Here is a 12881-nt window from a genome sequence, read left to right on the forward strand (position 1 = left end):
GAGACAGTGAGAAAGGCATGGTTACAGAGAGAGCAATGATGATGGTGGGATGAGCAGAGTGAGGGAGGAGGAGCATCTGAGTCAAACAGGGACTGAGAGAGAGGAGGGGATGAAGAGAATGTGAGAGAGATAAATCAGTTACATGACTCAGGTTAGTTCAGAAAGCTGCCAGAGTTGCAGCTATCTGCAGATCTCTGCAGATGGAGGTTGAGGACGGAGCTGAGCTCTGCTTTCCACAGTTCCCAAACACCTCCTGTAAGAAGCCCTTGCCTCCTTGGCCCCAAACACTTACCATTGTGTTCTACTCCATCTCTCCGATCACTGTGGCTCTCAACCTGCTCATCATCATCTCAATCTCCCACTTCAGGCAGATATTAACTTTTCAGCTTCTCTCTACAGGATTTGTAACTTAAAAATGTGAACAGCTGCTCTACATTTAGAAGAATTGTCTTTGAGCTAGTACTGAATAATGTTGCTCCAAATGTCTGACTTTGATGCCAGAGACTGTTGTTCATGTCCACTCTCTTACCAATATTAAGCATTGTTTCTGTCCACCGTGACCTCAACCAAGACATTTTAACTGTCAACACTTAAACATATGGTAACTACTGATGTGGTGGAATGGAAAATGTTCAAACTGATATGGATTTGTATTTTCATTTTAAAATACTGGTTTTGGTTGTTTTGTCACTCTTGTTGGTTTAATTGTGCTTTTCTCCTCCAGGCAGCTCCACACACCCACCAACATCCTCCTCCTCTCTCTGGCTGTCTCTGACCTTCTAGTGGGCCTCGTGCTGATGCCTGTAGAAGTTCTCCGAAAAAACATCCTGCTGGTTTCTTGGTGAATTTGTGTGTTCTACGTTTACTCTTCTTTCAGTCAACATTCCCTCAGCCTCAATAGGTGACATGGTGCTCATATCAGTTGACCGTTATGTGGCTATTTGTGACCCTCTGCATTACACCACTAAAGTCACTACGAGGAGAGTTAAACTCTGTGTTTGTCTGTGTTGGCTCTGTGCTGTTTCCTACAGCCTTCACTTTGTAAAGGATCTTCCGAGTCAAACACAGAACCATAACTACTGCTACGGAGAATGTTTGATGAACACTGATGGCATCTCACTGTTTATTGATCTTTTACTTACCTTTATTGTTCCAGTTACTGTCATCATAGCTCTGTATCTGAGAATATTTGCCGTGGCTGTGTCTCAGGCTCGTGCCATGCGCTCTCACATTACAGCTGTCACACTCCAGCTTTCAGTGACTCCAAAGGCAAAGAAATCAGAGCTGAAAGCAGCCAGGAATCTTGGTGTTCTTGTACTTGTGTTTCTAATATGTTTCTGCCCATTTTTTGTCATAGGATGGATAGATTACAACTGGATTAGAACTTCAATTGGACAGTTTATACTCATTCTGTATTTTTTTAACTCTTGTCTAAACCCTGTGATATATGCCTTCTTGTACCCCTGGTTTAGAAAAGCAGTTAAACTCATTGTAACTCTTAAGATACTGCAGCCTGGCTCCTCTGAGACCAACATGCTGTAGAGAGACTGTGGAGGGTCTGAGATCAGATAAGGATAAATGAGTGAATATGTTCCTGCTGTTCAGTGAGTGAGTTATCAAATATAGAAAGTGAAGATATGATTACCCGTCAATTAAAAGACCTGTGCTTCAGCTATTGCTTGTTGTGCACTTTTCCTCTGTGCAAAGAGTCCTAAGCACCATATACTGTTGCTAGGTAATTACCCGGTTTACTGCAAGTTTTAAATTCACTGACACTTATGAAGGATGTTTTCTTCCCAGGGAACCGTTTTTCCTTTTGATGGAAACATTTCACAACTACAGCTTTGACCTCATGTCTCTATGTTTGGTCAAAGCATCATCTCTGTGATTTGTGTACATTTTGTTGCTAACAGAAAGTACAGGCCTGCTGAGCTCCTGTTTCACAGAGAAAAAAGATGCCCCTGAACAGCCACACTTTCCCGTCAAGTAGAGAAAACCATCAGCTGTTAATTATCAGATACAACTGTCAGCACAAAAGATCATGTTCTCTTTCAGCTCAGGGAGAAAAGTATTTTTTTCAGTTTAGTGACATTCATGTTTGATCCCTGTATCACATTTGTTGTCTCTATGACACGAATACTTAAAGCACTATAAATTAAAATTTCAGTTACATTTAACTTATTTTAGACAAATTATGTGAATGCGATGGGTTGCCATTTAAAATAATTTTAGTTAATAATTCAACCAAACTAAATGAGGCAGGTGTTAAAGCCATTGCCATGCAACAATTATTGTTCCGTGCAGAGCTACATTATCTGCAAACTTAAACTTAGGGCTGGGGGTAAACGATTATTTATTAAACGATTAATCGGGCGATTATTTTATTGATTAGTCGACTAATCTAACGACTAATTAGACAATAATAATAATAATCATACATTTAATTTGTAATGCACTTTATATTTACGCAAAATCCCAAAGTGCTACATGATAGTACTAAAACAAATTAAAATAATTAATATAACGATTATTTTTGTGTTGCTCAATTAATAAAAACCATAATGTATCTCAAATAAATACCAATACATTCTTAATAATATACTTTATTAAACAACAGTTTTGCACAGAAAAATCTTCTGCTTTACACAATATAAAATAAATAAAAATATTTTACTGTTATACAAAATGAAAGGCCAGCCTGTTTACTCTTTTACAGTACCAACATAACTCTCTTGTCCAAAAAATTCTAAAGTTGTAGCGCACATTATAGACATTCCTGAGAGTGTTTAACACCATATAAAATTCCTGTTTTCAATTTTACAATCCCAACATAAATCTCTCCTGTACAAAGCATGCAATGCAAAAACACTGTGCAGTGCAAAGTACAGACATTCCTGAGTGTGCTTAACACAAATATAACAGTCCCAACATAAAACCTGATGCACAATCAAACTCTCTTAACTGCTATTCTGTAAGCTTACATGCTAATGAAGTATGTGCAATATAGTACTGTCCACTTTCCTCCGCTTCTCTCCTCCCTCATCCATCACCACTCTTTACTCCTCTTCTACACTACCTACTTTGAATTACTGTGGAGGAATGTGAGTATGCCCACGTGCTCTGTGGTGAGGCTTGCTCTTTTTTTGCTCACGATGGTCTCTGCTGCTGAGAACAGACGTTCAGAAGGTGTGGATGTTGCAGGGGTAGCCAGATAGGATTTCGCCATAACAGCCAGGGCAGGGAACTTCGTTTCATTTTCCTTCCACCATTGGAGTGGGTTTTTGTCCTTTGGAATGGGTTTTCTCCCCAAACTACACAAGCAGCTCATTCCTGACAGCATGGTCTTCCCTCTGGTCTTGGCCTGGGTCTTCATCTTCCAGCTCCTCCTCATCATCTGTGCCAAGCAAAGTGTCCAGAACAGACTTTGGCTTTTGTCTGGAGTGATCTGGCTGGCCACTGGGGGAGTCATCTTCTTCAGGCTCTTCCCTCACTTGCACTCGTCTGGCTTCAAGTGCAAGGGCCTGAAGTTTGATTTTCACCTTCAGGATGTCGTCTGTGGACAGGAACTTGAGTTTTCGGAATCTTGGATCAAGTGCCGCGGCGGAGATGCACACATTGTTCCCGTCTTCATCATATGTTGTCTCAATCTTCCATCTGAAAAATAATGGATTTGATTTGTACACTGAAGATCAAAGAAATTCAAGATGCTTAGAGAGAAAGATAACAGTACAATTAATAGCTCTACATTATAGAATGCCAATGGGAAAGCTTAATTCAAATATTCAGTTAGTTCACTATAAGAGATTTAAAGAGCTGAATAATTACACTAACCTTGAAGCAATCTCTTCTGCGGCTGCTGTTTGGAAGGTGGCGATGGGAGCAGACTCAAAGGCTGTCTGCGTGGACTTCTGTAGGCCTTTCACCAGCAGAGACAGGACAGAGACTGTGACTTATGCCTCTCCACTCAGGAAGACTTGCTGTAGCTCCTCCAGGAGGCTCCACTGTTCAGCTTTCATATCCAGGTAGTGCTTTGCTGCCTTGGTAACCTCTGGGACTGAGAGGGTTGCGGTTACAGGCCAACATGGCTCAAGGAGGTGTATGATCATATAGTAAGAACTATTCCATCTAACAGCTACATCCTGGTCACCTTGTGTTGAGCTGTGCCCATTTGCTCTTGTTTGAGTTTCAACTTCAGGGTGGCGACATCGCTGCTATGGAAGTACCGACGAGGCTCCTTGCTGCCCCAAGTGCCTTGTTGATCTGGGGATCTTTCAGAGCATGGTTGACGATCAACTGGGTGGTATGGCCAGCACATTGAAGTGAGGCAACGCCATGCCTCTCCTCGAGGATTCTAAGGCTTTCACCACATTAGCTGCATTATCGTGGACAATCGCCTGGACATCATCACGGAGAGAGAAGTCAAACTTCTCAGCAACCTCTTCAATCCAGCGAGCAATGTTTTCTGCAGTGTGTCGGTCCTCAAGGGGCTTTGTGCACAAAACGAATGAGACCATCTCCAAGTTGTCGTTGATGTAGATGTCACACCGAGGTATGCCTCTGTGGCAATACTTGTCCAGGCATCGGTGGTGAGTGTGATTTTTGAGGACCTCTTCTGTAGGTCTTTCTTCAGATCTTCAAGAGTACGTTAATACGCCTTCTCCAACTGCTTTGTGAACCACCACCTGGAGGGACATTTGAAGCCTGGGCAGGCATATTCCATCATGTCTATGAAGGCTTCACCCTCAACAAGAGACAAAGGCCTCATGTCTTTGACAATCACCTGTAAGATAAATAAAATTATTATTAATAACAACATGAACATAGCACCTTTCATAGAGCCATATGTTGCTTACAGTGTAAGAAGATTAATTATTAGACAATCCAAACAAGGACACAAAGAAAAGGGCCAAGTTAACTGAAGAAACACCCATAACCTAGCTAATAAATATAGGACACAAAAAATGGACAAAGCCATTCCATCCTAAAAGATGCTCAAAGCAAGCAACAGTGAGCTAATAATTACTTACTCTCAAGATCCTTTTGCTCAGTTCGGCTGCCTTCTGTTGATTGCATTGCGTCTCTTTCCCAAGATAGGACGGCAAGGTTCTTTGCTTTGTCCTAGAAAACACAAAAGCAACGCATATTAGAACAACAGCTATGACAGTGGGGCATTTTAAATCTACTATTAACCTCATTGCAGTGCTATGCTATGATTAGTTTACTTGAATGCTAACGTGGCTACTTTTAAAAGTAATGTTATGTCCAACAATGCATTTCATCATCATGGTTAGGCTAGCCAGCTGCTAAGGGAGCAGCTGTGTCTCTGTCTGTGTTGTTTTGTAACATGGAAATTGCCAGGGGTGCACATAACAGCTTTGATCTGGTTCTCACAGGAGCACCAGAGTTTGTTTCTTGGTGCTCATGCATTCATGTTTATCTAGAGTAGAGTACTCTATCTACACTGTAAAATGTTTGGTACTCAAATGAGCCCTATCACACTTGGATGTGGTGCTCATTTTAATGTTTTCAGTGCTCATAAAAACATCCATTCATTCATGAGCACTGCGCACCAGGTTATGTGCAGCCCTGGCCTGGACATTGCTTGGCTCCGTTAGTTGACATTGGTGAACTAGCGTACTGAATCATGATACTATAAGCTGGCTAACCTTAGTCTACATTTATTGGAAATTTCCTCGGGTATGTAAGGTATATCAAATGTGGCCAACTGCAGTCATCCCAGAGCTGAGAAATATAGTACACCCAAAAGTAAGTGAAAGAGCAAGACAATCCTATGGGGTTATTCACTGAAAAGTTTTTTTTGCACTTCATCAAAAGGACAAAAAATGTAGTCGATTTAGCAAAATTGGGATAAGATGTATGTGACTACACATAACATACACCACAAGGATGAGAGCACAATAGTAGCATCAGACATTAGGATGACATAATCTTGAATAAGTGTGAATGGATCAAACTGACACTCCAAAATCCACTATGAAAACTAAAGACCAAGATGAAAGAGTAACATCAATATTGAACAGGCTGGCCTGTTTTTGTAGCTCACTTGAACAAATCAAGTTAAAAGAGTTGAAGAAAACAGTAAACACTTATAAGATAGTTAAGTAAAATAGGTCAAACTATGCTAAGCCAAATGAAGCTATGGGCTCGTGTGCAGAAAGGGTTTTTAAGCAGGAAGAGGTGTAAAATTATAAATACATGGTCTATAATCATAACCATACAAACAGTTATTTAAATCTTCTAAATTAAAATATCTTTGATGTTGTGTCTCCAATCCCCACATAAGCATAATGCCAGAGTACACAGTCGCATGTTAACCTAGGACACAAACTAATGAGCTGATCATTTCAGACAAGTGTGTTGATGCTCTGAAACTTCTCAAACACGCAGGGAAGGTTTCTAAAGAACAATGGCTGATCGTGTATAAGATGTGACATTGTGACCGTTTGATCTTGCAATCTTCAGGTCCAAAGGCAAACGCTGATCTCAGTGAGCTATTGTCCAGTTGCTGACTCCTCTAGCTATTTGGCTATATTTTATTGAGTCAGCCTGAGTTGACTCAATAACATGACTTTCCTTAACTGGAACTGGACTGATTGTTAATCAGAATCAGGTGTGTTAATGCAGACACACATTTAAAATATGCAGGGCAGTTGTCCCCAGTTGTTCTGTTACCCTTGTGTTGTCCTTTGGGTCCCGGTGACAAAACAAGGGTTAATACAGCAACTTAGTGCTTTTTTGTACAGCATTTTGGTCAGCTTAAACTGTGTTTAAATGTGCTCTAGAAATAAACTTTACTTACTTACTTTACAAGAGACATGATTTAGAGAGCAATTCTCAACAAAGTAAACGGAAATACATAATGAGCAGGTACATTACTGCGGTGAAAAGGCCGGCTGAAAGAAGCAGCCAACAAGATGAAGGATGATTTAGAGAAAAGTAAAAAAAAAAAAATATATATATATATTAATACCATATGGACATTTGGGAACAATGGTCAGGTTTGTACGTGGCTGATTTACGACAGCAGTTAATCGTTAATAACTTGACAGCACTTAAATGTGTATTCTTAACAAGTTCAAGAACAATGCTTGTGCATTTCCGGTATTTCATCTTTATCAGGCACAACATTGGCTTGGTGTCCAATTAAAATCTAAAAAGAAAAACTGCATTACAACAATGTAGTCTTCAGAAAGTTCAATCAGGCAGAGTTTGTATGATTGCTACAGTATGGTGTCTTAATAAGAAGAGCTAAAACTGTGTGCCAAACTCATCTCTCAATAGATCAGTGTTTGGGCTAAATTACCATTTACTTTGTTGTGTATAGTGAGCATCGTCAGACACACAAACAGTCAGGTCCCGTGAGATTTAATTTGTCTCTCTATGAACAATGGCGGCCATTTTGAGTGTTTAGAGATTAACAAAGAAGTTGTTGTAACTTGAGTGTACGTTGTCGTATCTGCCCGAAATTTCTCACGATGGACAAGGGTCCAGGCCTGAGGACACCTACAGGCCAAAATTGACGGTAGAGTCTTGTATGAGGTGTCATTGAACTCAGCAGAGAGTTCCTTCTTATTGGTGATGGTTTGGCCCGCCCCCTAAGCATAAGCCACGCCCCCTTTCATAACATTTGAACCGTTTAAGGTATACCCTTGTGTGAGGTATCATTGAACTCATCATAGACTTCTTTCTTCATTGGTGATGGTTTGACCCGGCCCCTATGCTTAAGATAGACCCTTGTGTGAGATAGACCCTTGTGTGAGGTATCAATGAACTCAGAGACTTCCTTATTCATTGGTGATGGTTTGGCCCGCCCCCTATGTTGAAGCCACGCCCTTTTTAATAAATGCTGACCCATCTAAGGTAGAGTCTTGTGTGAGGTATCATTGAACTCAGCAGAGACTTCCTTCTTCATTGGTGATGGTTTGACCCGCCCCTATGTATTAGCCACGCCCCCTTTATAACTAATGACCCGTTTGATGCAGACCCTTGTGTGAGATATCATTGAACTCAGCACAGACTTCCTTATTCACTGGTGATGGTTTGGCCCACCCCCTATGCTTAAGCCACCCCCCCTTTCATAAAACCTTACCCATCTAAGGTAGAGTCTTGTGTGAGGTATAATTGAACTCAGCAGAGAGTTCCTTTTTAATTGGTGAATGTTTGACCCGCCCCCTACGCTTTTGCCAAGCCCCTTTTCACAGCTAATGAACCGTATGACGTAGAGTCTTGTGTGAGCTATCGGTGAACTCGGCGGGGAGTTGCCTTTTCATTGTTGATGATTTGCGGCGTCTGAGTGCCGCGCGAATGCACGGTCGCAAAGAGCGGCGTCCGCCGGTAACCCCGACATGCGCAGAGGCGCGAGGGCCCGTCCATCGCTGCTCGCAGCTTTAATTAGCTATTGTTGCAGCAGATGAATCTATTCCTTAGTTATTTCAGTCTGCAATAAGTCCTGAATGTTAACAGTTTGACCCTGTGATGCTAGTTTATCTGGATTTTGCTAGCTTGTTAACTTTCCTGTAGCTACATCACACATGCTACTAGCTAGTGTGTGATACCTTTTTGGGGGCTTTAATCGTTACTGTGCTGGAGAAGATGTTCATTTTACTTGCACAGTGTGATAATTGTACATTTTATTTCAGTATTTGTTAATATTTGTAATTTTTTATATAATTCAAGGGGTGATAGAATGCAAAACCGATTTTACCTTGTCATATTTGAATAATGACAGTTTAGTGGGTAACTAGGACATACATAGAACCTCTAAATCCCATTGACACCTCTTTCCTCTGCAAATCTCACTATTTGAAACTGCCTCTGAAAACGGGCAAATCTCAAGGAGCCACATAGTTGACGTCAACTATTGCGGCTCCTCCTCATTTGGCTCTAGTCTGTGTTTGTCACGCCCCAACATTTGCATAGGCTACACAACTGACCCGAGATCGGTTAGTCTTCTGAATCTAGGTCGTGCAGATCTCAGAAATTGTATACATTGTTCATCTGCTATTTTACCATTAAATACAGTTCTGAGACTTTTTTTATGCGAGAAATTAACTATGTAGAGGTCAAATATGGGCCGTTTTAGGAAAATTGATGTCTAATTGCAAATTTTGTCCGACTGTGTGTCGGAGTTCAGAGGCCGGTGCTGCCTGTGTTGCTGCCTCGCCGCCTGGCCTGCCTTTTTTCACAGACCCCGGCCTGCTGTGAGGTAGATGGAGCTCAGTCACGGCTGGCAACCCACAGCACTCCACACCCGTGCAAAGTCACCGTTTTGGGCTAATGGACTACGAAACGCCGCTGCTGTGACTGAGCTCCAGGGCCTGCCACTCCCCTCTTCCTGCTAGCTAAATGCCCGGTGTATGTGAGTGAAAGCGTGGTCAGCGAGCTTGTTACGCCAGCATTCTCTTACCACAGGTTCCAGTTACTCTATTAATGTGTGTAATTATAATGTGTTGAGTTATTTAAACAAACGACTGGGAAAATAAACGCCGCTTGTCCGTGAGTCTCATTGATAGAGCCTGCGGCTGGATGTAGCTCTATCAATGAGAGCTAGCTAGCCTCCTCTTAGAATTCCTCTGGAATTCACAAAAAATCATTAACTTGAAATCGGACATCGTTGTTATCTGTATAAAACATTTAGTTAGATGTTGTGTAAGTGGCGTGACGAAATTCAAACTGTAAATATACTCGAATTACGACCAAAAATGAAGCTAACTAGCCGCAATCTTGTACACAGGATTGACCTGTTGAACCCTTACAGTTCACAAATATTCATTAACTTGAAATCGGACAATGTTGTTAGCTTTATAAGACATTTAGGTATATGTTGTATAGCTAAGTGGCGTGACGTGTGTAACCTGTGGTAAGAGATTGCTGATGTAACAAGCTCGCTGACCGCGCGCTCACTCTCACACATGGGCCATTTAGCTAGCAGGAAGAGAGGAGATGCAGGCCCTGGAGCTCTGTCAGGGCAGCGGCGTTTCGTAGCTAGTCCATTAGCCCAAACGGTGACTTTGCGCGGGTATGAGGTGCTGTGGGCTGCCAGCCGTGCCGGAGCTCAATTAAGCTCACAGTAGGCCGGGGTCTGTGGAGGAAGGCAGGCCGGGCGGCGAGGCAGCAACACAGGCAGCACCGGCCGCTCAACTCCGACACACAGTTTTACCAAATTTGCAATTAGCCATCCATTTTCGTAAAACGGCCCATATTTGAGCTTTATATAGTTGATTTCTCACATAAAAAACTCTCAGAAGTGAATTTGGTTACGAAACATGGCAATGTCTGGAATATGAGATTGTCGCTTCTCTAATGTGTGGGTATTGGGGATTCGCTCAACCAATCAGCACGCGTGTCTAATGCGTGTGCATGGCGATTCGCTCAACCAATCAGCACGCGTCTCTACGTGTGTGTACAGGGATAAGGTTCAACCAATCAGTGCGCAGCTCATCTAAATATTAATGACCATACCATATTTGGAAGAAAAGCTCTTGTTATAAATAGGGCCAAAACACAGGGATGCATAAGGGCCAATAAAATATCAACCAGGCCATTTTCAGCCCAACTAATGTTACATACCCCATTAGGAGACCATAAGGAACAGTGTGAAATACTCTATATAATCATTCTATCACCCCTTTAATATTTTTTAATTCCTTTGGCTACAGCCTGGCTAAACATTTGACATAATATAAACAATGATATTCAAACTTTTGACTGCTTTCTTGAATAACTAAATAACACAATACTTGTACTTTTACTTTCAGTACTTGAGTAATACATTTTAAAATAAACTACTTGCAATACTTAAGTACAAAAAATGTTAAATACTTTAGTACTTATACTTAAGTGTTGTGCTTAAAGAGCACTTCTACTTCTACTCAAGTCACTTTTTTGATAGAGCACTTGTACTTTTACTCAAGTATGGTTTTCTAGTACTTTATACACCTCTGTTGGTTTTACACGCAAACGTGTAAACGCTTGAAACAAACTGAATCACTGACCTGCCGCCAAATTGTCTAAGGATTAAAGTGCTTATACCTGCTCCAGGCCATACTGTTGCATGTGTTCACCTGTGTCGAGATCTGGAAGTCTGGAATCTGGGGGTGACAGAAGATAGAAAGGCAGAACACCGGAGGATTGAAAAGAAAAATGATTATTGAAAGGCTTGTGGACTAACAGAGAAAGTGTAGGAGGTGACGTTGTGATGTGTAGAGCAAGAAAAGGACATCAGTGTCCAACAGAGACTGAGAGGGAGAAAATGAAGGGTGGGGACAGCAGTAGAAAGAGAGAAATCAGTATACAATAGAGTTCAAGGCAGAGAGCTGAGGTCTCTCTCATCCTCCCACTGATGACGGAGACACAGGACGGAGCAGAGCTCTGCTTTCCACAACTCTTCAACACCTCCTGCAGGAAGCTGACACCTCCTTGGTTTGAAGTGATGCTCATTCACATTTTGCTTTCCTCCATCTCTCTGCTCACTGTAGCTCTCAACCTGCTCGTCATCATCTCAGTCTCCCACTTCAGGCAAATGTCTCAACAATTGAAGTTTTAGATATATGAACCCTTTGTGTCAGTTTCATGGTCCAGGTATTGTGCATGCTAGCTTGATGTCTCAATGTCATGGCTTAGAGGGATGAATGGGGGAGCCATTGATGATTTTATTAGTAATGTAACACCTGTTCTTCTCATATTATGATAATCAAACTGACTGCTGAGAATAGGGCCTGTTGGTATGGCAGATCAAAAAAACAACTCTAAGTATTTTTGGAATGATTGTTTCCATTGTTTCAGAAAGAACTAACATGAAATGTTTGTTTGTCATTTAGATATGAGGACTTGTTGGTTTAATTGTGCTTTTCTCTTTCCCTCCAGGCAGCTCCACACACCCACCAACATCCTCCTCCTCTCTCTGGCTGTCTCAGACCTTCTAGTGGGCCTCGTGCTAATGCCCGCAGAAAGCATCCGAAATACAACCTGCTGGTTTCTTGGTGACTTTGTGTGTTCTCTTTATAATTATCTTTCTGTCATCATTACCGTTGCCTCAATAGGTACCATAGTGCTCATATCAGTTGACCGTTATGTGGCAATTTGTGACCCTCTGCATTACAACAACAGAATCACTGTGAATAGAGTTAAACTCTGTGTGTATTTGTGTTGGCTCTATTGTGTTTCCTACAGCTTTCTCTGTGTAAAGGATGACCTGACTCAACCGGGGAGGTATAATTCCTGCTACGGAGAATGTGTGTTGGTCGTTGATTATGTCTTAAAAGCTGTAGACCTTGTTTTGAGCTTTATTGTTCCTTTTACTGTCATCGTAGCTCTGTATCTGAGAATATTTGCCGTGGCTGTGTCTCAGGCTCGTGCCATGCGCTCTCACATTACAGCTGTCACACTCCAGCTTTCAGTGACTCCAAAGGCAAAGAAATCAGAGCTGAAAGCAGCCAGGAATCTTGGTGTTCTTGTAGTTGTGTTCCTAATATGTTTCTGCCCATATTACGGTCTCTTGATTGCAGGTGACGACTGGGTCAGTGCCTCTTCATCCTTTGTAGTATATCTGTTCTACTTAAACTCTTGTCTAAACCCTGTGATCTATGCCTTTTTTTACCCCTGGTTTAGAAAAGCAGTTAAACTCATTGTAACTCTTCAGATACTGCAGCCTGGCTCCTGTGAGACCAACATGCTGTAGTGTAGAGAGACTGTGGAGGGACTGAGATCAGACTTGTTCTAAGGATAAATGAATGAATATGTTCCTGCTGTTCAGTGAGTGAAATGTCAAATACAGAAAGTGAAGTTATGCTTTGCCGTCTTTAAGTCTAAATTGTGGATGAACAACAAATGAAAGACCTGTGCTTCAGCTTTTGCTTGTT

General features: G+C 41.7%; 1 protein-coding gene across 1 annotated transcript; it reads left to right on the forward strand.

Moving 5' to 3' along the window:
• Window positions 1–11362: 11362 nt before the first annotated feature.
• LOC114565163 (trace amine-associated receptor 13c-like) lies at window positions 11363–12664 on the forward strand (the record flags this gene model as incomplete). Its single annotated transcript, XM_028593054.1, has 2 exons — window positions 11363–11538; window positions 11887–12664. Coding segments are annotated over exons 1-2 (954 nt in total), but the record flags the coding sequence as incomplete, so codon positions are not given.
• Window positions 12665–12881: the final 217 nt, after the last annotated feature.

This window comes from Perca flavescens, chromosome 12 (genome assembly GCF_004354835.1).
Source record: "Perca flavescens isolate YP-PL-M2 chromosome 12, PFLA_1.0, whole genome shotgun sequence".
NCBI lineage: Eukaryota > Metazoa > Chordata > Actinopteri > Perciformes > Percidae > Perca > Perca flavescens.